This window comes from Pristiophorus japonicus, chromosome 1 (genome assembly GCF_044704955.1).
Source record: "Pristiophorus japonicus isolate sPriJap1 chromosome 1, sPriJap1.hap1, whole genome shotgun sequence".
In the NCBI taxonomy this organism is placed as follows: Eukaryota; Metazoa; Chordata; class Chondrichthyes; family Pristiophoridae; genus Pristiophorus; species Pristiophorus japonicus.
Window position 1 is genome coordinate 478430179 of NC_091977.1, and position 23277 is coordinate 478453455.

At 43.1% G+C, this 23277-nt stretch overlaps 1 protein-coding gene across 7 annotated transcripts in view; it reads right to left on the bottom strand.

Moving 5' to 3' along the window:
* LOC139276641 (microtubule-associated protein 4-like) overlaps nt 1-23277 on the bottom strand; it is a 420834-nt gene that overhangs the window by 17372 nt on the left and 380185 nt on the right. For 6 of the 7 annotated variants that reach the window (XM_070894641.1, XM_070894662.1, XM_070894653.1 and 3 more), the window contains 2 exons: nt 9483-9575; nt 4345-4426 (listed from right to left, as the gene is read on the bottom strand). In XM_070894641.1, coding sequence (XP_070750742.1) covers nt 4345-4426; nt 9483-9575 — 175 coding nt within the window. The remainder of the gene's footprint in view (nt 1-4344; nt 4427-9482; nt 9576-23277) is intronic. The other variant, XM_070894644.1, reaches the window with a different exon arrangement.

Sequence of the window (23277 nt, forward strand, 5' to 3'; positions counted from 1 at the left end):
CTCCCTCAGCATGGTGCTGAAAAGGCTGTCTAGATTAGATGCTCAAACTCAAAACCTGAAGTGGATGTGAACCCACAACCTCGTCCAAGATGGCACAGCATGTTACAAAGAAACATAGAAAATAGGTGCAGGATTAGGCCATTCGGCCCTTCGAGCCTGCACAACCATTCAATATAATCATGGCTGATCATGCAACTTCAGTACCCCATTCCTGCTTTCTCTCCATACCCCTTGATCCCTTTAGCTGTAAGGGCCACATCTAACTCCCTTTTGAATATATCTAACGAACTGGCCTCAACAACTTTCTGTGGTAGAGAATTCCACAGGTTCACAATTCTCTGAGTGAAGAAGTTTCTCCTTATCTCGGTCCTAAATGGCTTACCCCTTTATCCTTAGACTGTGACCCCTGGTTCTGGACTTCCCCATCAGGAACATTCTTCCTGCATCTAACCTGTCCAATCCAGTCAGAATTTTATATGTTTCTATGAGATCCCCTCTCATTCTTCTGAATTCCAGTGAATATAAGCCTAGTCGATCCAGTCTTTCTTCATATGCAAGTCCTGCCATCCCAGGAATCAGTCTGGTGAACCTTCGCTGCAGTCCCTCAACAGCAAGAATGTCCTTCCTCAGATTAGGAGACAAAACTGAACACAATATTCAAGGTGTGGCCTCACCAAGACCCTGTATAACTGCAGTAAGACCTCCCTGCTCCTCTACTCAAATCCTCTCGCTATGAAGGCCAACATACCATTAGCCTTCTTCACCACCTGCTGTACCTGCATGCCAACTTTCAATGACTGATGTACCATGACACCAAGATCTCGTTGCACCTCCCCTTTTCCTAATCTGTCACCATTCAGATAATATTCTGCCTTCCTGTTTTGCCACCAAACAGTAGTAGTAAGGTTGGGGACAGCATCAAACAAGAAATTAGGGATGCATGCAATAAAGGTACAGCAGTTATCATGGGTGACTTTAATCTACATATTGATTAGGCTAACCACGCTGATAGCAATGCGGTGGAGGAGGATTTCCTGAAGTGTATTAGGGATGGTTTTCTAGACCAATATGTCGAGGAACCAACCAGGGAGCTGGCCATCCTCACTGGATATTGTGTAATCTTGTTGTGCGAGACCCTATGGGGAAGAGTGACCATAATGTGGTAGAATTCTTTATTAAGATGGAGAGTGACACAGAAACTAGGGTCCTGAACTTAAGGAAAGGTAACTTCGATGGTTTGAGGCGTGAATTGGCTAGAATAGAGTGGCAAATGATACTTAAAGGGTTGACGGTGGATAGGCAATGGCAAACATTTAAAGATCACATGGATGAACTTCAGCAATTGTACATCCCTGTCTGGAGTAAAAATAAAACAGGGAAGGTGTCAATCGTGGCTAACAAGAGAAATTAAGGATAGTGTTAAATCCAAGGAAGAGGCATATAAATTGGCCAGAAAAAGCAGCAAACCTGAGGACTGGGAGAAATTTAGAATTCAGCAGAGGAGTACAAAGGGTTTAATTAAGAGGGGGAAAATAGAGTACGAGAAGAAGCTTGCCGGGAACATAAAAACTGACAGCAAAAGCTTCTATAGATATGTGAAGAGAAAAAGATTAGTGAAGACAAACGTAGGTCACTTGCAGTCGGATTCAGGTGAATTTATAATGGGGAACAAAGAAATGGCAGACCAAGTGAACAAATGCTTTGGTTCTGTCTTCACGAAGGAAGACACAAATAACCTTCCGGAAGTACTTGGGGACTGAGGGTCTAGTGAGAAGGAGGAACTGAAGGAAATTCTTATTAGGCAGGAAATTGTGTTAGGGAAATTGATGGGATTGAAGGCCGCTAAATCCCTGAGGCCTAATAGTCTGCATCCCAGAGTACTTAAGGAAGTGGTCCTAGAAATAGTGGATGCATTGGTGATCATTTTCCAACATTCTATCGACTCTGGATCAGTTCCTATGGACTGGAGGGTAGCTAATGTAACACCACTTTTTAAAAAGGGAGGGAGAGAGAAAGCGGGTAATTATAGACCGGTTAGCCTGGCATCAGTGGTGGGGAAAATGTTGGAATCAATTATTAAAGATGAAACAGCAGCGCATTTGGAAAGCAGTGACAGGATCGGTCCAAGTCAGCATGGATTTATGAAAAGGAAATCATGCTTGACAAATCTTCTGGAATTTTTTGAGGATGTAACTAATAGAGTGGACAAAGGAGAACCAGTGGATGTGGGGTATTTGGACTTTCAAAAGGCTTTTGACAAGGTCCCACACAAGAGATTGGTGTGCAAAATCAAAGCACATGGTATTGGGGGTAATATACTGACGTGGATAGAGAACAGGTTGGCAGACAGGAAGCAGAGAGTCGGGATAAACGGGTCCTTTTCAGAATGGCAGGCAGTAACTAGTGGAGTGCCGCAGGGCTCAGTGCTGGGACTCCAGCTCTTTACAATATACATCAATGATTTGGATGAAGGAATTGAGTGTAATATCTCCAAGTTTGCAGATGACACTAAACTGGGTGGTGGGGTGAGCTGTGAGGGGGACGCTAAGAGGCTGCAGGGTGACTTGGACAGGTTAGGTGAGTGGGCAAATGCATGGCAGATGCAGTATAATGTAGATAAATGTGAGGTTATCCACTTTGGGGGCAAAAATGCAAAGACAGATTATCTGAATGGTGGCAGATTACGAAAAGGGGAGGTGCAACGAGACCTGGGTGTCATGGTTCATCAGTCATTGAAAGTTGGCATACAGGTACAGCAAGCGGTAAAGAAGGCAAATGGTATGTTGGCCTTCATAGCTAGGGGATTTGAGTAAGGAGCAGGGAGGTCTTACAGCAATTGTACTGGGCCTTGTTGAGGCCTCACCTGGAATATTGTGTTCAGTTTTGGTCTCCTAACCTGAGGAAGGACGTTCTTGCTATTGAGGGAGTGCAGCGAAGGTTCAACAGACTGATTCCCGGGATGGCTGGACTGACATATGAGGAGAGACTGGATCAACTGGGCCTTGATACATTGGAGTTTAGAAGGATGAGAGGGGCTTCTCATTTAAACATACAAGATTCTGACGGGACGGGACAGGTTAGATGTAGGTAGATTGTTCCCGATGTTGGGGAAGTCCAGAACCAGGGAACACAGTCTTAGGATAAGGGGTAGGGCATTTAGGACTGAGATAAGGAGAAACTTCTTCACTCAGAGTTGTTAACCTGTGGAATTCCCTGCCGCAGAGAGTTGTTGATGCCAGTTCATTGGATATATTCGCGAGGGAGTTAGATATGGCCCTTACGGCTAAGGGGATCAAGGGGTATAGAGAGAAAGCAGAAAAGGGGTACTGAGGGAATGATCTTATCGAATGGTGGTGGAGGCTCGAAGGGCCAAATGGCCTACTCCTGTACCTATTTTCTATGACTTTTCTATGTTTTCTATCCCCGATGGGCTATTAAGCAAATGCATCACCAGTTGTGGCTCTAAGTTATATAGGCTGAGCAGTCCCAATTTCAAACCAAAATCTGTCAAGTTAGCTGACCTCTACAAGGCAACAGCTGGGGCACTAATTCTTAGTGTCGCTAGGTTTGGGATCTGGGGAGGTCAACCAAAATTCTTGCTCCCGATAGCTAACCAAAGACCCCTGCTGAGAAATATATATGGCTGTCGAATGAACAGGATCGGCTATGACTATGTTGCCTCCCATATAATCAAATATCATGTTGACCCTAGACTCATGTGATGAACAGCCACTTGAGTGTGGTACCATGGAACTGTACCTAGGGAAGAACAGCACCCCCAGGAGAGGTGGGAAAGCTAAGTCTCTATTAGTGAAGAGACAAATATCAGCTTATAATAAACCAGGGCTGCTGGCAGCATCCTGGGTTCAATCTACAATCCTCTTCACATAGTTGGAGCAGAAAAAAATGGACAAAACTGTCCTTTATTAAAATCCCACACCAGGATTTGAGCACATAATCTCCTGTACAGTATTGAGGGAGTGCTTGGCTGGAGGTGCTGTGTTTTGGATGAGACATTAAGCCAAGGCCCTGTCTGTTCTAATGGCTCAGGTAGATGTAAAAGATTCCATGGCGCTGTTCAAAGAACAGCAGGGAGCTCTCCAATTATTCTGGACAACATCACTTTCGCAATCGCCGTCACCAGTATCAGATTAAAAGGTCATTCATCTCATTGCTGTGTCTTGGATCTTATGTGGGATGTAGATACCATATTTGCCTACAGAACAGTCAATGGACTTCAAAGTAATGCATTGGATATTTGATAGATATGATAAGGTGCTGCTTAAATGCAAGGCTTTTATTTACAATGTCTGGGTTTATTTTTTTTGACTATATTAGTAGTACCTGCTTTGTGTTTTAAATTAGTCTTGGATCCGTATTTTGATGATGCACGGCTCATTTCCACCTTCGTTTTTGGAATTTGCACCTAAAAATTGAATAGTTTAAAAAAAATACAAATATATCAATGCTTCAATACCCTTAAGACGAAGAAGAAACAAGAACCGTATCAGCAATCGACGCACTTCATCTAGGCGCATAAAATAATAAACTACATAATGAAAATCCAGAATGTTACTTTCAATTAAGCCAGAAAATTAGGGCCTGAGGACATAAACAGGAATTAGACCTAATAGGAACAACGTTTTTATCCAAGGACTGATGCATATTTCAAATAATTTACTGAGCAAGGTCATAGCAATAAAAACACTGGTCATTCAAAATACAATGATGAGAGAATAAATGTACAAGAGAGATTGGATTTCAGAGTTGGTATGGTAGAGTAGTGGTACTGGACCAGTAATCCAATAGGCCTGGATTCAAATCTCACCATTTGAGTTCAGTTAAAATAAAGAGCTGATCTCAGTAAAAAAGTGACCATGAAGCTGTCTGATTATCGTAAAAACCGAACTGATTCACTAAAATCCTTTAGGAAAGAAACCTGGTCTGGCCTATATGTGACTCCAGTCCCACACCAATGTGACTGACTCTTAAGTGCCCTCTGAAGTGGCCTATCAGTTGTACCAAACTGCTAGGTGGCCCATCACCATCTTCTCAGGGCAATAAATACAGACCTTGCCAGCAATGTTCCCTGTAAGCTGCGCGTTGTTCTGCGTGGCCCGTTTCTATTAATGCCTGGTCCCTTTAAATTTCTGCACATGCGCAGTATTTAGAATGGAAAAGACAGTGAGCGACCTGTGTGGGACCTTGCAGATTCCTGCACGGCCATACAGGATCATTGCCTACCTGTGATACCCACAATCTGAGAATGAATTTTTTTTTAAAGTCTGAATGGCCTTTTGTTTAACAGGCTACCAGAGTTGTTGGCTCCCAATGCCTGGTTCTTGTGTAGCCAATGGCAACACTGGAGTTGTTGTCTGGTGCTAGGGCTGATTGTCCCACTAAACCCAATATATAAACAGGTATTACTTATGTCTGTGACAAGTTGGCAAAAAAAAAGATAATGGGTTCAAAAGGCCCAAATGAAGGCACTGTTAGTCACTTTTGAACTGCTGAGAATGGTCTTGAATATTAGTCTTGTGGAAATGTCCAAAGTATGGGAGAATTCTTTCAAAATAAGATCAGCCGCCACTATGGTAATTCAGCTTAACAACAGTGGCTAAGATTTAAAAACAAATCAAAAACACAGGATTCAACAGATAAATTTAAAAATGAAAGACCGAGCACAATAAGCTAAGCTGAAAGGTAATGTGAATATTTTTCTTTACACTCACATAGCGTCTGTTGGCTCCACTGTGAGCTCTAGAGCTGTTTTCTGATTGTGTATGGCATTTGTATTCATTTTGTTACTGGCACTTGAAAAACACATTTTGCCCAGTGATTTAAAACTGTTTTCTGTTTACATTAATAAGTGTTTGCACAGTTACATGTGCTCAAGTGAATCACCAGTTCCACAGAACAGTTGGTTGACTTCCCACTGACCCCTGTTCCTAATGAATACAATCTATTTTTCCTGACCAGTTCTCTCCCCATCACCCTTAAGAGGTTTACAGCTCGCTGGGACACAGTTCTAAGCGTGCTAAGTCATCAATGGTACCTTGCCCAAGTAGCCATTCTTCATGTCAGCCTAGCGAGCTTCATTAGGCTATTCAACATAACCTGAAGTGAACACATACATTTTCCAGCACAGCCCACTGAAGGGCGATCAGATGATTTCACCCCCACCCCCACCCCTCCCCCATCTTAGACCAGAGTCAGAGGTCACTTGTAATGTTGCTACCTGCTGCCTCTGCTGAGATAGTGATCCCAGTATAGACCGGGGATCAAACCCAGGAGCTTCTGGTCTGTAACGGCTTAGTACCCGGGCAGCAGCTTTACCCAGTCATTGGTGAAGTTTTTATACGTGGACATTATGTGCACAGACAAAATAAAACAGTTTATATTTTCCAGTTTTGCCCTGTGAGTCTGTCCCAAATGAGCTCCTTTCCAGTTTCAAAATGCCATAAACTGAAGTCGTGATCTCCATCTCGTACAACACTGCATTGGTAACTGCTTCCACAAAGGACAAAAGCACAAGTTTACTCAGTAGAATACCCGAAACAAGTGCAGTGATGAGCGTCATTTGTAACATCCCCCACCCAACTCCAAAAGAGAGCCCAAATTCTAGGAGGGGATGCAAGATGGCAAACATACCAACAAAGAAACCAATAGAACACAGAGATACAATAGCAAATACACTGTGTTCACTCAAGCAGACGACAAGAAATCTAAGTCTCTCTTTGAGAGTTGAAAGCAGGGCGTAAGCTTCAATCCAGGTCCGGGTGGCAGGAGGGAACACTCACTTGTTCCTGGCCCAGTCACAATCTCTCGTCTATGAAACCTCCCACTCCCTGTCTGTGCACAGTCATGGCAACACATGCAACAATAAGTGAATATTGAAATCAAATTTCCTGGCGCGTGCAGTGTCTGGATATTATATCTGGATCATCAACTTCTCTCCACCATTGTGGATTGTTGGCTAGAAAGTAAGATTGTCACCTTATACACCAGTATATGTGATAGGAAAACCCATTTAGGTGCGAGTCTGGGCATCTCCTAGAGCTGACTGATACTACATTAAGTGTACCTTTACATAACCCGATTTTTCCACAGTTTAAGCTTATAAACTCTTTTCAAATTAGTTCAGATCATTTTGCATTTTTAAAAAAACAATAAGCTTCAGAAATACCAACAGATAAACAGATTTTTTTTAAATCCTCCAGTAGAAAACCACAATGGAAGTTTGACTTTTGATTTTTTTAATTAAAGAGGTGGAAGAGCAAAAGTAACTGTTAATGGAGAACACAGGGGCATCAGACAAGGCATGCTGGCCTGCCAGAACTTGGGCATGTGAACTGTTACCATTCAGTACACTCACTGCCTCTGGGCCTTTGTATGCATAAGTCCAATTTTTTTTTCCTCCCCATTTTTTATCTGGTTTGTGTGTCTCCCAGGAGATCGCATGGCTCCAGTTGGGCTGGAGTGTAGAATGTTTCAGTATAAGGAGTGTCACAGTTGTGTGGGACGGCCTGGTTGGACTGGATGCTCTTTACCTTTCCGTCATTGTTCATTGTTCATATGTAATCTTCTGGGCTGCTGACCGAGAGCCGTGTGGCTCTTTGTCAGCTGGCGCGGACACGATGGGCCGAAATGACCTCCTTCTGCGCTGTAAATTTCTATGTTTCTATGATACTCAGGCAGCAATTATGTGCAGAATGGGTGGAATATTGCACCATGCCAACCACATATCCAAGTCATAATCATTCACTGCTCTCTGGGGAAATGCACACTACAGGGATGAACACAGTGGAGTTTTCTGGTTATGTGATTGAGAACCACAGCTGACCCATCTCTGCTTAGCTACTATTTAAAAAAAAAAATTTGCTTGGGAAGAGAGTGATGCTGGTTGCTTTTATACATCATCCATAGTTGGGTTCAGAAGTTAGCGGCAGGCCTTCTATGTAAATGGCACTTCAGAGGGTGTCAGCTAGATTGAATAAGGATAGCAGGTTCCCTGTGCTGAAGGACATTGCTAGATCACAAATAACCAGATTTATTTAATTAACTTTCACGTTTGCAGTGGTGGGATTTGAAGTCATGACCTTTGGGTTGCTAGTCCTCTACCAAAACCACCACACTACCATACTCATGGTAAAAGTAGCATTTCTACCACATTGTCAATTCTCTTTCCTCTTCGGACATTTCTCCTCTCTTCTCCTGAAGACTCTGACAAAATATTGGAGTTAGTGCCTCTCAATGTCTCACCATTCTCCCTGCGTGAACCCCAACAGCACCATCATCTGGGATGGGGGCTTCTCAGTTGAGGCTGATCCTACCCTACCCCTACACACAAGTTCCCAGCAGGAGTTGAGTGGACAGCAATAAGGGATGGCAGTGCAGTGAATAGTAGCTTCCCCAATACTGCTAACCTAGCTAAGATCAGCCAGCTCAACACAGAGCCATCCAATCAGAGATCTTGTTGGTCACTCCTCTCTTCTTTCTGTGCCGCTCTCCTGGTGGAAGTATTGTGTGAACCAAGTCCAATGTAGCAGAAGAACAGCGAATAACTTCTTTAGCAGTGGACATGCTAAAAGGTAGCTGTAGGATTTAACTGATTAGTATCCCCTGCTCTCACCCTGTTAATGCGTTCACACCACAACATACAGCAGCCTAGGCATGGAAATGCAGTGCTGTCACTTGGGTTTCTGTAAAGCAGGAGCGTCCAAGCTTTTGTCTTTGTGGGATACATGGGTGTATACCATGTAGCCTCAGAGACCACTTAAATTTAAACTTATGCTCCTGTTAATTTGTGTATATCTAATCATAGAATCTTACAGCACAGAAGGAGGCGTATACCATGTAGCCTCAGAGACCACTTAAATTTAAACTTATGCTCCTGTTAATTTGTGTATATCTAATCATAGAATCTTACAGCACAGAAGGAGGCCATTCAGCTTATCGTATCCGTGCCGACTATTTGTAAGAGCTATCTACTTTATCCCACTAGACCGTTCTATCTCCATCACCCTGAAAGTTGCTGATTCTAATAGATCTGATTTAGGATTGATCCACCAGCATGAAGGACAGTTCTTTCCTGACCTCCAGGCTCACAAAATTCTAATAGAGCAAACCAGCGAGTAAGAAATACTAGGTTTTGTGAGCTGAATTGGCAGGGCTCAAGGGCTACATTGGCCAACAGCTGTAGTCAGGACACCCACCCAGTGTAAAGTGTGTGAAATTTTCATATCGTGTTCACTGGAACTGTTGAAAAACACCTTACATAGACTGTACTTGGAGTTGTACAATATTAAGGTGAGGCACTGGAGGTTACAGTAGGTGATGAATTAACTCATGTTGTCTGATTTACTTCTTGTAAGTGTAACTTTTTCCTACATTATACTGGTACTAATAGACTAAATAAGCCGAGTGACAGCACTGAAATGGAAGGAGGTTAGTGTAAAGAGAGCCCAAAAGCCAATACTCACATTGCCACCACCAGGAACATGCTTAATGTTATCCTTGGAGCCACACTTTGACTGCACATGACTGTAGTCAATTTTTTTGTTCATAATCTGGACCTAAGACACATTGGAACAAATCAATTCTTGATCAGTTTCCTTTTTAATTAAGAATTCAAACGGCGTTGTTGAGGTTCCTCTACGGTGTGCGTGGCAACTTTCTCGAGTTAAAAATTTAAATTCTCAAGAGAAATTTATGTGGAGAAAAAAAATCAGTTCAGTTAAGCAGATATTACAACTATTTCATTAGCGGTTCCAGTTATAAAACACCACGCTGTGTACTATGAGAAACAGGAAGATCAGATTGGGAAAAAACAGAACCTTCAATGCAAGAGTAGAAAAAAACAAAAATAAAAGTAATAGGACAGTTTAAAGACAGATTTCATTCAATTATTCAAGTTTAAATTGCCCCTCCCTGGTTGAGTTCAGGTCTGGGAGAGCCCCTCCCTGGTTGTGTTCAGGTCTGGGAGAGCCCCTCCCTGGTTGTGTTCAGGTCTGGGAGAGCCCCTCCCTGGTTGTGTTCAGGTCTGGGAGAGCCCCTCTCCGGCTCAGGTCTGGGAGAGCCCCTCCCTGGTTGTGTTCAGGTCTGGGAGAGCCCCTCCCTGGTTGAGTTCAGGTCTGGGAGAGCCCCTCCCTGGTTGAGTTCAGGTCTGGGAGAGCCCCTCCCTGGTTGTGTTCAGGTCTGGGAGAGCCCCTCCCTGGTTGTGTTCAGGTCTGGGAGAGCCCCTCTCCGGCTCAGGTCTGGGAGAGCCCCTCCCTGGTTGTGTTCAGGTCTGGGAGAGTCCCTCTCCGGCTGTGTTGAGGTTCAGGACCCTCTGTTCCTCAGCAGTTTCAAACCCAACATTCTAGAACATTTCTAAAATGTAACCTGAACATGAAAAATTCCAATTTGTGAATGAATTCCCCTCCCAGATTTGGCTGTGTCTCACCTCATTACAGGTGATTAAGGTCTTCCATTCATTTTTTGTTAGCAGCAAATCAAACATCAGAACTCAAATCATGTGTCCACCTCCTGCCAGGACTTTGCAAAAAGGTAACCCTATTCAGGGCCCTTGTGATATGGCAGAAACAAGCCTCTCCAACAGACAAAAAACCCAAATTGAGGGTGGAGGAAGAGAGGGAGAAAGAGAGAGGCGGTGAAAAGAGAATCAGGAATGTCAAGCAATCTTGAACTGTGCCTGTTTTTCTTTGGAAGAGTGCTGCATTGTTCGAGATGCCGTCATTTTGATGAGAAGAAAGAATATAGCCTTGTCTACCTGCTCTGCTTGATCTTAAAGATGCCATGGCACCAGCGGAAGAGGAGCAAGTAGCTCTTCCAGCATTCTGACCAACATTTTTCCCTCAACCAGCACTCTCTAAAAACAGATTATTGGTTATTCATCTCATTGTTGTTTGAAGTTTGCCTACATAACAATGGTCACTACCCTTTTGGGATACAGTATGAGTAATCTGAGATATGAGAGGTGGTAAGTGTAGCCTGTTTGGGAGGAACAGGTGACTTTGGGCCTATGGTTCCCAATCTTTCCACCACTGGGGTTTTCCTCTCAATTTCTGGGTCTGTTGTAGACTAATTGACAGAGATTGATTGCTATGTTCAGTCAACAACTCCGTTATCGTTGTATCATGCGACTGCCGAGTGGATGGTAGAAGGCGAACTAGATGGACGGTGGTCTTTTTTCATCTAGTAATTTCTATGTTCACAGTAATTCACTCCAGTGCAACACAACATACTTGAGGGATGTGATAAGTATGTTATATGCTTATAACTATATAAATGCAAGTCATTCTTTCTTTGACTACAGACAGCAGACCAGTCAGCATCTGAAAGGGACAGATGGGGCCTTTCACCAGAAATATTTACCTCTTTCCACTCTCAGATGCTAACAGGTCAGTGTGTTTCCAGGATCTGACTTTTTTATTTATCATTATGATGTTTATGTTAGTGCTCTAGATCAGGTCCAAATTGTATAGACAAAGCTTGCATATAAAATTTGGAGCAATGGTTTGTTTCACATCAGGATCTCTTGAGCGCAGCTGCTTCTGATCAGAACCCAAAACCAGCCTAAATTTCAAATCCGATTTTCTGTTAGACCAAGAAACTGGAAGAATTGAAGACGGAAACCGAGTTTTTTCTTGACAGTGACTGATGTATTATGGATCAACTCCAAATTCTGTGAATGAGTCAGGAGACTCAATGACAGAATTCACACAAATTGAATTATCTGAATGAGAAGCTGCCAGTAGTATGAAGTATCAGGTTAAAAATCAGGATAAAATCAGATATGAAGGTAAATCAGGTGGAAATTTTTCACCTATGGATAATAGAGTTGTGGGATAAGTTACTGAGGAAGGACCTAAATTGGACTATAGCCTTACAAAGCAATTGGATCTGTTTCTGAGAGAAGCGACCAAAGGATATGGTAAGAAGGTGGGTAATGGGGTTGCTCTTTGAAAAGGGAACAGGATCGGTGATTTCCTGATCTTCACAATTATGTTCTTGAGACCTGTCACGTCAGAGCTCTGATTGTTGTGGGAGCAAAGGTTGTAAGCAGCACAACCCCAGGAAGCTTTCAAGAAAACAAGTTAATCGCAGTGTGGTTATGGACTTAGAGATTTTGGAACACAGTGGACTGAAAGGCACTCTTACTTTACAGAAGAGCTGTTTACTTCTGACACACTGGCACTGGTCAATTGGCAGCACCGTTCAAGTTAAATTTACCACTCATCGAAATCCAGTGGCCACAATTTTCCTGCCATGAGTTCCGGGATCTCACAGGTCTGCCCAGTAAGCATGGTGAGTGCTTACATTGTGACACCAGTCAAGAAAACAGGCACACTATCTCAGTGTGAGGACACCAGCACACAAACTGTGCAGTCGTTTAAATGGTCACTGACTATGTTTGCATCCATGCAGGTACATGGAGGCCGATTCCAGTTCACAGAGACAGCAGCCAGAGATGATCCTAATGGTGAAAGCATTTAATGTATCAGATACAAGCCCAGGAATGTAGAAAAGTGATTATCAGTTTATAATGAACAATCTATGTATTGTAAAGGAAATAGCTTCATACAAGTTTAAAATATCTCAGGTGGTGTTTTACTCTTTCCGTTTTTCCTAGAGGCATGATCTCATGCTGGTTCTAGGGTTGTCTGTCACTCTGCTACCATGCCCAAGTACTCAGTCATCACAAGTCCAGCAAGCTACTCAGCCACACACACACATCCCAGCAGGTTGTCACTGGATAGTGTTCGGGAGAGGTAACCTTTGCTATCATCCCTCCAGTCCTCCCAACCGAGGGACATGCCCCCCGCCTCCCAACACACCACAGCAGGTTTATACAAAGATTAACATACACGTTATCTATTCTAGATATCTTTTCACAAAAGTATTGCTGTCAAGATCTTAATTTTCCCTGAATTATCCATATTCTTCCCCTCTTCTCTTGCCCAGTCTTAAAAAATAGCTTATCTGTGCCAAATATTAATTATCGTCTCATTGAACTGCCACCACCATTTTAATGGAAGGCTGCAGTGCGGAATAATTTTACACGCAAGGCTGAATCTTAATTCAGCAGATTCCATCACTAATCCAGCCTCTGAACGGTTATTACATTGCTGCTAAGGCATTGTCTGGATGGTTCTACTCCCTCCCCTCCCCCCACCACACACACACAGTGATGTCAAATCAGGCGAATGAGTGAGAGAGAACGAGGGGGAGAGACCGGTCTGTCACCTTCAAACACTCTAATCCATAATTAGAGTCCTGACGGTATTTTTAAAAAAATCTAATGGTTTTATTTCCTTTCCTCTTATAGCAGAGTATAAAACAACATCTATTGGCAAAGAAGCAAATCTGTCAGCAGAATTCAGCCTCCATCATCTTTGTTCTCTCAGTCCCAATTTATAGATACAGTTAGATGGATGCTCCCTTGCTGGATCAGCAGCTATAGGCATCACGTGATGGGCATGCAGGTCCCCTGCTCCACGTCAGTTCTTAATCAGTGCAACTGGTAGACACTCTTGGGCTAGGTATAGGGGTGTGGGGAAGAGAAAGAATCATTGAATCATAGAATAGTATAGCACAGGAGGCGGACATTCGGCCTGTCGAGGCTGCACCGGCTCTATTGAAGAGCAATCCAGTTAGATCCACTCCCCTATTCTTTCTCTATATCCCTTCGATTTTTTCTCCAACTATTTATCCAATTCTCTTTTGCAGATTACTATTGTATCTGTATCCAGCCCAGTCAGGCAGTGTGCATTCCAAATCCCAACCACTCATTGTGTAAAAATGTTTTTCCTCATGTCGCCTCTGGTACTTTTGCCAATCGCCTTAAATCTATGCGCTCTGGTTATCGAACCTTGAGGCATTGGAAACAGTTTCTCTTTATTTATTCTATCTAAACGCTTCATGATTTAAAAAACCTCTATCAAGGAAAACCAACTAGGGAACAGGCTATTTTAGATCCAGTATTGTGTAATTAATAACCATGTAGTAAAGGGACTGTTGTGTATCTGTAAAGCATGCACTCCCATGTTCCGCCACCAGGGAGCGCATCCCCTGAAGTCTCAAGGGATCCCAGCATCCCTTCGGAGCACTGTATATAAGCCGGCCCCTAAGGCCTGTTACTCACTCTGGAGTGTTTTAATAAAGACTGAGGTCACTGTTACTTTAACCTCCCTTTGTGCAGTCTCATCTGTGTTAGGAACACAATAACTGGCGACGAATATACGAATCCAACGCAAAGATGCAGCAAACTGTGGGCAACCTGGAGAAGTTTTCGGAGGGTGAGGACTGGGAAGCTTATGTCGAACGGCTAGACCAGTACTTTGTAGCCAACGAGCTGGACGGAGAAGGAAGCGCTGCAAAAAGGAGAGCGGTCCTCCTCATGGTCTGCGGGGCACCAACCTACGGCCTCATGAAGAATCTTCTGGCTCCGGTGAAACCCACAGATAAGTCATATGAGGAGCTGTGTACACTGGTTCGGGAGCATCTTAACCCGAGGGAGAGCGTACTGATGGCAAGGTATCGGTTCTACATGTGGCAGCAATCTGAAGGTCAGGAAGTGGCGAGCTACGTCGCCGAGCTAAGGCGACTTGCAGGACAATGTGAGTTTGATGGCTACCTAGAGCAAATGCTCAAGATACTTTTTTGTACAGGGCATTGGCCACGAGACCATCCTACAAAAACTTTTGACTGTAGAGACACTGACCCTCAGTAAGGCCATTGTGATAGCACAGGCGTTTATGTCCACCAGTGATAACACCAAACAAATCTCTCAGCACACAAATGCTAGCAATGTTCATAAATTAACTGGAACTGTGTTTTCGAGCAGAAATGTACAAGGCAGAAACCACGAGTCTGCAACTGCCAGCAGGCCTCAGGTGACCCAGATGACTCAGAGTCTGCAACAAAGGATGAATGCAAGGCAATTCATACCTTGTTGGCGTTGTGGAGGCTTCCATTCAGCCTATTCATGCCGCTTCAAAGGGTATGTTTGCAAGAGCTGTGGAACAATGGGGCATCTTCAACGAGCGAGCTGCAAGCTCTGTAAAATCTGCTAACCACCACGTGGCAGAGGAAAATCAGTCCATGGTGGATCAAAGCAATTTCAAGCCTCAGAGAGGAGGCAGATGCTGAAGTACATGGGGTGCACACATTTTCGACGAAATGTCCACCTATAACGCTAAATGTAAAATTGAATGGCTTACCCGTAGCCATGGAACTGGACACTGGCGCTAGCCAATCCATCGTGAGTAAAAAGATGTTTGAGAGACTGTGGTGCAACAAGCCACTCAGACCAGCCCTGAGCCCTATCCACACAAAACTGAGAACGTACACCAAAGAGCTTATCACTGTCCTGGGCAGCACCATGGTCAAGGTCACCTATGAGGGCACGGTGCACGAACTGCCACTCTGGATTGTTCCTGGCGATGGCCCCACACTGCTTGGAAGGAGCTGGCTGGGCAAAATCCGCTGGAACTGGGATGACATCCGAGCGCTATCACATGTCGATGAGGCCTCATGTACCCAGGTTCTTAACAAATTTCCTTCCCTTTTTGAGCCAGGCATTGGAAACTTTTCCAGGGCGAAGGTGCGGATCCACTTGGTCCCAGAGGCACGACCCATTCACAACAAGGCGCGAGCAGTACCCCACATGATGAGCATGATGAGAGAGAGAGTGGAAATCGAGCTGGACAGGCTGCAACGCGAGGGCATCATCTCCCCAGTGGAATTCAGCGAGTGGGCCAGCCCGATTGTTCCAGTACTCAAAAGTGATGACAGGATTTGCGGCGATTATGAAGTAACTATTAATTGTTTCTCGCTACAGGACCAATACCCGCTACCTAAGGCAGACGACCTATTTGCGACGCTGGCAGGAGGCAAGACGTTCACCAAGCTCGACCTACATGGCGCAGGAGCTGGAGGAGTCTTCGAAGGGCCTCACCTGCATCAACACGCACAAGGGACTGTTCATCTACAACAGATGCCCGTTTGGAATTCGGTCGGCTGCAGCGATCTTCCAGCGGAACATGGGAGTGAATGCTTTACAGATACACAACAGGGACCTTTAGGAAAGAGTGACCATAATATAATATAATTTTATATTGAGTTTGAAAGTGATTTAGTTAAATCCAAAACTAGGGTCTTAAATCTAAACAAAGCAAACTACGTAGGTATGGCTACGGTAGATTGGGAAACTACATGTTGAAGAAAAGTCCTCGGCCGGGAGGCGTGTCGATATACCAAGGTGGATTCTAAACCAAGTCCATGATGGTAGACAAGCAATGGTTAGCATTTAAAGAATTAATACATAAATGACAACAAAAATACATTTCTTTAAGGCACAAAAACCCCACAGGAAAAGTGGTCCAACCATGGCTAACGAGATAAGTTAAAGATAGTATTAGATCAAAGGAAGAGGCTTATAATGTTGCCAAAAAGAGTAGTAAGCCTGAGGTTTGGGAGGATTTTAAAATTCAGCAAAGGAGGACCAAGAAATTGATAAAGAAAGGGAAAATAGAATATGTGAGTAAACTAGCGAGAGACATAAAAACCTTCTATAGGTATGTAAAAATGAAAAGATTAGCAAAAGTAAATGTGGGTCCCTTACAAGCTGAGACAAAAGAAATTATAATGGGGGATTGAATTTCAAATTCAGATGGAGGGTGAGAAAGTTGGATCTCTAACCAGCGTACTAAGCTTAAATAAAGGAGACTATGAAGGTATGAGGGCTGAGTTGGCTAAAGTGAACTGAGAAAATAGATTAAAGTGTAGGATGGTTGATGAACAGTGGTGTACATTTAAGGAGATATTTCACAATTCTCAAGAAAAATATATTTGAGTGAGGAGGAAAGGGTGTAAGAGAAAAGATAGCCATCCGCAGCTAACTAAAGAAATAAAGGACGGTATCCAATTAAAAACAAGGGCATACAATGTGGCCAAAACTAGTGGGAGGACAGAAGATTGGGAAGCATTTAAAAACCAACAAAGAATGACTAAAAAAATGATTAAGAAAGGGAAGATAGACTATGAAAGTAAACTAGCACGAAATATTAAAACAGATAGCAAGAGTTTCTATAGGTATATAAAAATGTAAATGTTGGTCCCTTAGAGGACGAGACCGGGGAATTAGTAATGGGGAACATGGAGATGGCAGAAACTCTGAACAAATATTTTGTATCAGTCTTTACGGTAGAGGACACTAACAATATTCCGACAGTGGATAGTCAAGAGGCTATAAGGGGGGAGGAACTTAACACAATCACTAAGGAGGTGGTACTTAGTAAGATAATGGGACTAAAGGCGGATAAATCCCCTGGACCTGATGGCTTGCATCCTAGGGTCTTAAGAGAAGTAGCGGCCGGGATAGTGGATGCATTGGTTGTAATTTACCAAAATTCCCTGGATTCTGGGGAGATCTCAGCAGATTGGAAAACTGCAAATGTAACGCCCCTATTTAAAAAAGGAGGCAGACAAAAAGCAGGAAACTATAGACCAGTTAGCCTAACATCTGTGGTTGGGAAGATGTTGGAATCCATTATTAAAGAAGCAGTAGCAGGACATTTGAAAAAGCAAAATTCAGTCAGGCAAAGTCAGGATGGATTTATGGAGAGGAAGCCATGTTTGACAAATTTTCTAGAATTCTTTCAGGATACAACGAACAGGTTGGATAAAGGGGAACCAGTGGATGTGGTGTATTTGGACATACAGAAGGCACGTGACAAGGTGCCACATAAAAGGTTACTGCACAAGATGGTTCACGGGGTTGGGGGTAATATATTAGCATGGATGGAGGATTAGCTAACGAACAGAAAACAGAGAGTAGGGATAAATAGTTAATTCTCGGGTTGGCAATCAGTTTTGAAATAATACTCAATCAGCAGGTAATTAATGCAGCTTCCTAGCCAATCTTTTAGTGTCCTTAAAATCGATACTGAAATGTCTAACATCTTGAAAGGGGAGTGGTTGCTTGGAGTTGGATAGCTCATTCTTGGCTAGCAGAGAAACGATTGCGGAATGGTTTCATTCTGTGCCGTAAATCTCTCCGATTCAGAAGAAAACAAACTAGTGCTGCAGGGATCAGTGCTGGGACCCCAACTATTTACAATCTATATTAACGACTTGGAGGAAGGGACCGAGTGTAACGTAGCCAAGTTTGCTGACGATACAAAGATGGAAGGAAAAGCAATGTGTGAGGAGAACACAAAAAATCTGCAAAAGGACATAGACAGACTAAGTGAGTGGGCAAAAATTTGGCAGATGGAGTATAATGTTGGAAAGTGTGAGGTCATGCACTTTGGCAGAAAAAAATCAAAGAGCAAGTTATTATTTAAATGGAGAAAGATTGCAAAGTGCTGCAGTACAGCGGGACCTGGGGGTACTTGTGCATAAAACACAAAAGGTTAGTATGCAGGTACAGCAAGTGATCAGGAAGGCGAATGGAATCTTGGCCTTTATTGCAAAGGGGATGGAGTATAAAAACAGGGAAGTCTTGCTACAGTTATACAGGGTATTGGCAAGACCACACCTGGAATACTGCGTGCAGTTTTGGTTTCCACATTTACGAAAGGAGATACTTGCTTTGGAGGCAGTTCAGAGAAGGTTCACAAGGTTGATTCCTGAGATGAGGGGGTTGACTTATGAGCAAAGTTTGAGTAGGTTGGGCCTCTACGCATTGGAATTCAGAAGAATGAGAGGTGATCTTATCGAGACGTATAAGATTATGAGGGAGCTTGACAAGGTAGATGCAGAGAGGATGTTTCCATTGATGGGGGAGACTAGAACTAGAGGGCATAATCTTAGAATAAGGGGCCATCCATTTAAAACTGAGATGAGGAGAAATTTCTTCTCTGAGAGGGTTGTGGATCTGTGGAATTCGCTGCCTCAGAGAACTGTGGAAGCTGAGACATTGAAGAAATTTAAGAAAGAAATAGAGAGTTTCTTAAACGATAAGGGAATAAGGGGTTATGGAGAGCGGGCAGGGAAGTGGACCAGAATCCATGATCGGATCAGTCATGATCGTATTAAATGGTGGAGCAGGCTCAAGGGGCCGTATAGCCTACTCCTGCTCCTATTTCTTATGTTCTTATGCTCTTATGAATAAGGAAATGGCAGAGAAATTAAACAAATACTGTGTGTCTGTCTTCACGGAAGACAACGCAATAAACTTTCCGGAAATAAATCAAGGGTCTAGCAAGAATGAGGAACTGAAATAAATTAGTATTAGTAAAGAAATAGTACTGGAGAAATTAATGGAATTGAAAGCTGATAGATCACCTGGACCCAATGGCCTACATCCATCTCAGGGTTTTAAAAGAGGTGGCTATAGAGATAGTGGATGTATTGGTTGTCATCTTCCAAAATTCCATAGATTCTAGAACAGTTCCCGCGGATTGGAAGGTAGCAAATGTAACCCCACTATTTAAGAAAGGCGGGAAAGAGAAAACGGGGAACTACAGACCAGTTAGCCTGATGCAGTAGTAGGGAAAATGCTAGAATATATTATTAAGGATGTGGTAATATCCTATATGCTTCAGAGACATGGCCTATGTACAGCCGGCACCTCAAAGCACCTCCATAGGAAAGTGGAGTTGAGGTAGAAGATCAGCCATGATCTTACCGAAGGGCCAAATGGCCTACTCCTGCTTCTATTTCTTATGTTCTTATAGAACAACCCCAGCTTCTCCAGTATATTCACGTAAATGTAATCCCTCATTCCTGGAACAATTCTAGTAAATCTCTTCTGTACCCTTGCCAAAGCCTTCATGTACTTCTTAAAGTGTGGTGCCCAGCTGAGGCCAAACTAGTGTTTTATATAGGCCTAGCATAACTTACTGGCATTTGTAGTCTATGCCTCAATTTTTAAAGCCCAGGATCCAATATGCTTTATTAACCTGACCTGCCACCTTCAAAGATTTGTGCACAAACACCCCTATGTTTCTCTCTTATTGCACCCCCTTTATTGTATCATTTAGCATGTATTGTCTCTCTACATTCTTCCTACCAAAATGCATCACGTCACACTTTTCTGTGTTCAATTTCATCTGCCATGTGTCCACTCATTCCACCAGCCTGTCTCTTTTCTCTTGAAGTCTATTACTATCTTCCTCATTGTTTGCTGCATTTCCAAGCTTCATGTATCTGCAAATTTTGAAATTGTGCCCTCTACCCCCAAGTTCAAGTCATTAATGTACATCAAAAACAGCAGTGGTCCTAGTACTGAACCTTGGAACTCCACTGTATACCTCCATCCAGTCTGACTTTGTTTTCTGTCCTATAGCCCCTTTTATCCTTGAAATTTGTTAACAAGCCCAATATGTGGTACTTTATCAAATGCCTTTTCAAAGTCCATATACACAACGTCAACTGCACTACTCTCATCCACCCTCTCTGTTACCTCATCAAAAGACTCACTCAAGTTAGTCAAACATGATTTGCCATTAACAAATCCATGCTGGCTCTCCTTTATTAGTCCATACTTGTCCAAGTGGCTGTTAATTTTCTCCCTGTTTAGTGTTTCTAAAAGCTTCCCTACCACCGATGTTAAACTGACTGGCCTGTAATTGGCAGGTTCATCCTTCTCCACATTCTTGAACAAAAATGTAACATTTGCAATCCTCCAGTCCTTTGACATTATCCCTGTATCGAAGAAGGATTGGAAGATTGTGGCCAGCACCTAATTATCTAGTTTAAGTACTGCTAACCTTTCTTGTACCTCCTCTTAATCTATTTTTATCTCATTAACTATACCGTCAACCTGCTCGTTTACCACAGTTTTGGCAAAGTCCTCTTCCTTGGTAAACACCGATACAAAGTACTAATTTAGTGCCTCAGCTATGCCTTCTGCCACACCCATTTTGGTTCCTAATCGGCTTCACTGGTCCTCTAGATGACCCTTTTACTGTTAATATGTCCGCAGAAGACTTTTGGATTCCCCTTTATGTTAGCCGACAATCTATTCTTATACTCTCTTTGCCCCTCTTATTTCAGTTTCACTTCTCCTATGTACTTTTTATATTCAGCCTGATTCTCCCTTGCATCATTAAGCTGACATCTGCCATATTCCCCTTTTTCTGCTGCACCGACCCGCTAACTCCTTCATCATCCAGTGAGCTCTGGTTTTGGTTGCCTTCCCTTTCCCCCTTGTAGGAATGTACCTAGACTGTTCCCGAACCATCTCCTCTTTAAAGGCCACCCATTGCTCGGTTACATTTTTTCTAGCCAGCCTTTGATTCCAATTTACCCGGGCCAGATTCCTCCTCAATTCACTGAAATTAGCCCTCCTACAGGTAAATATTTTTATACTCGATTGCTCCTTGTCCTTTTCTATAACTAATCTAAACCATACGATATTCTGATCACTATTCCCAAGGTGCTCCCCGACTATGAAATTCTCCACTTGACCCATTTCATTTCCCAGGACTAGATCCAGCAATGCTCCCTTCTTTGTTGGGCATGAAACAGACTGATCAATAACATTCTCCTGAACACACTTCAGAAATTCCTCCCCTTCACACAAACATTGCCCCATTCAATACTGGGATAGTTCAAGTCTCCCATTTCAATATTCTGTAGGTCTTGCACCCCTCAGTAATTTATTTGCAAATCTGCTCCTCTATCTCCTTCCCAATATTTGGTGGCCTATAAAGTACACCAAGTAGCGTAATAGCTCCTTTATTGTTTCTTGCCTGTAACCAGACAGATTCTGACTTTGACCTCTCAAGGACATTCTCTCTTTCTAGAACTGTAATATTTCTTTAATCAAAACCTTTGTTTTTCCCCTTTCCTATCTTTCCAGAATACCTTGTACCCAGGAATATTAAGCATCTAATCTTCCCTTTTTTGAGCCAGGTCTCAGTTATCACCCACTACATCATAGTCCCACGTGTCTATTTGCCCCTGCAGCTCACCAAACTTATTCAAAACATTTTGTGCAATTACAGACATGCACTCCAAACCTAACTTAGACCTCTTTGTATTTTCTATGATCCCAACATGTTGAAAAATGTTGGGCGCGGGCAGGATCATGTTTAGCCGTGATGCCTTTTACGGTGGAATAACCTGCTGATACTTAGGTTGTAGACTCGCACGTATAGATTGGTTTCGCTCATGAAGCTGAACACCATCAAAGGAGGTGTGGAGTAGGGGGTAAAGCCTGTTGGACAAAACCTTCAACATCCTTTATTAACTGAAGCACAAAGAAAAGTTAGTTAAGCCTTTACAATGTAGTCACGATAATACATCTCCAAGTGTCTGTCATTATTTTGGATGTGCATGCCTGTGTCGTTTTTTTCTTCCCAATAATTTTAGGACGCAGCTCAGGTGTGCCCACCTCTTGTTTGACCTCTATAGTATGCACAGGAAAGGTGGATGAGGAGGGGCGAGGTTCAGAGAGCAAATATTGTAACAGAGCGAATTTTGTCTCAACATTGTTCTTTTGAGCCCTTTCCTATTTCTCCCCTCCACTCCTGTAGGTACTAACTGTTGCTGGAATATAGCTCCAATGGCCCTTAGCACCCTCGGAAAAGTCTCTTGATTCTAGAGAGTGAGTGTTTGCAGGCTATTTAATCAGGGGAGAGGGCTGGAGCTGAACCGGATCCTTTCCTCACCCACGTCTACACGTGTACATTTTCTAGCAGTGATCACAGTAAAGCAGTTGGGAGGAAGTACCCCAATTGATTTCCTTCCCACACTCTGCTTCCTAGTTCAGTGGCGCTGAAGCCAATTGCCGCACTAGCTGGGATGGGTTAACCCAGCTTAGACTGGAGATCAAACCAAGGATCTTCCTATTCTCAGCATGGCTCAGTATTATATAGTCTGAAGGTTAGCCAATAAGCCATGGGAGAAGCTAACAGTACATATACGAAGGGCCCGCTGCCAAGTACTACTCCTCAGTGACCAGTCACTGTGGAATACACCATAGAATCATATAGCACAGAAGGAGGCTGTAGCGACACTTTGAAAGAGCTATCTAATTAGTTCCAAACCTTGCGTCTTCCCCCATATTCCTGAAAATTTTTCCTTTTCAGGTATATATCCAGATTCCTTTGCAAAATTACTGTTGAATCTGCTTCCACCAATTATTTTAAATCTGTACCATCTGGTTACCGACTTCCCTGCCAGTGGAAACAGATTCCCTTTATTTATTTACTGTATCAAAACGTTTCATAGTTTGAAACACCTGTATTAAATCTTCGCTTAACCTTCTTTGCTTTGCTGTAAGGAGAACAATCTCAGCTTCTCTAGTATCTCCATATAATT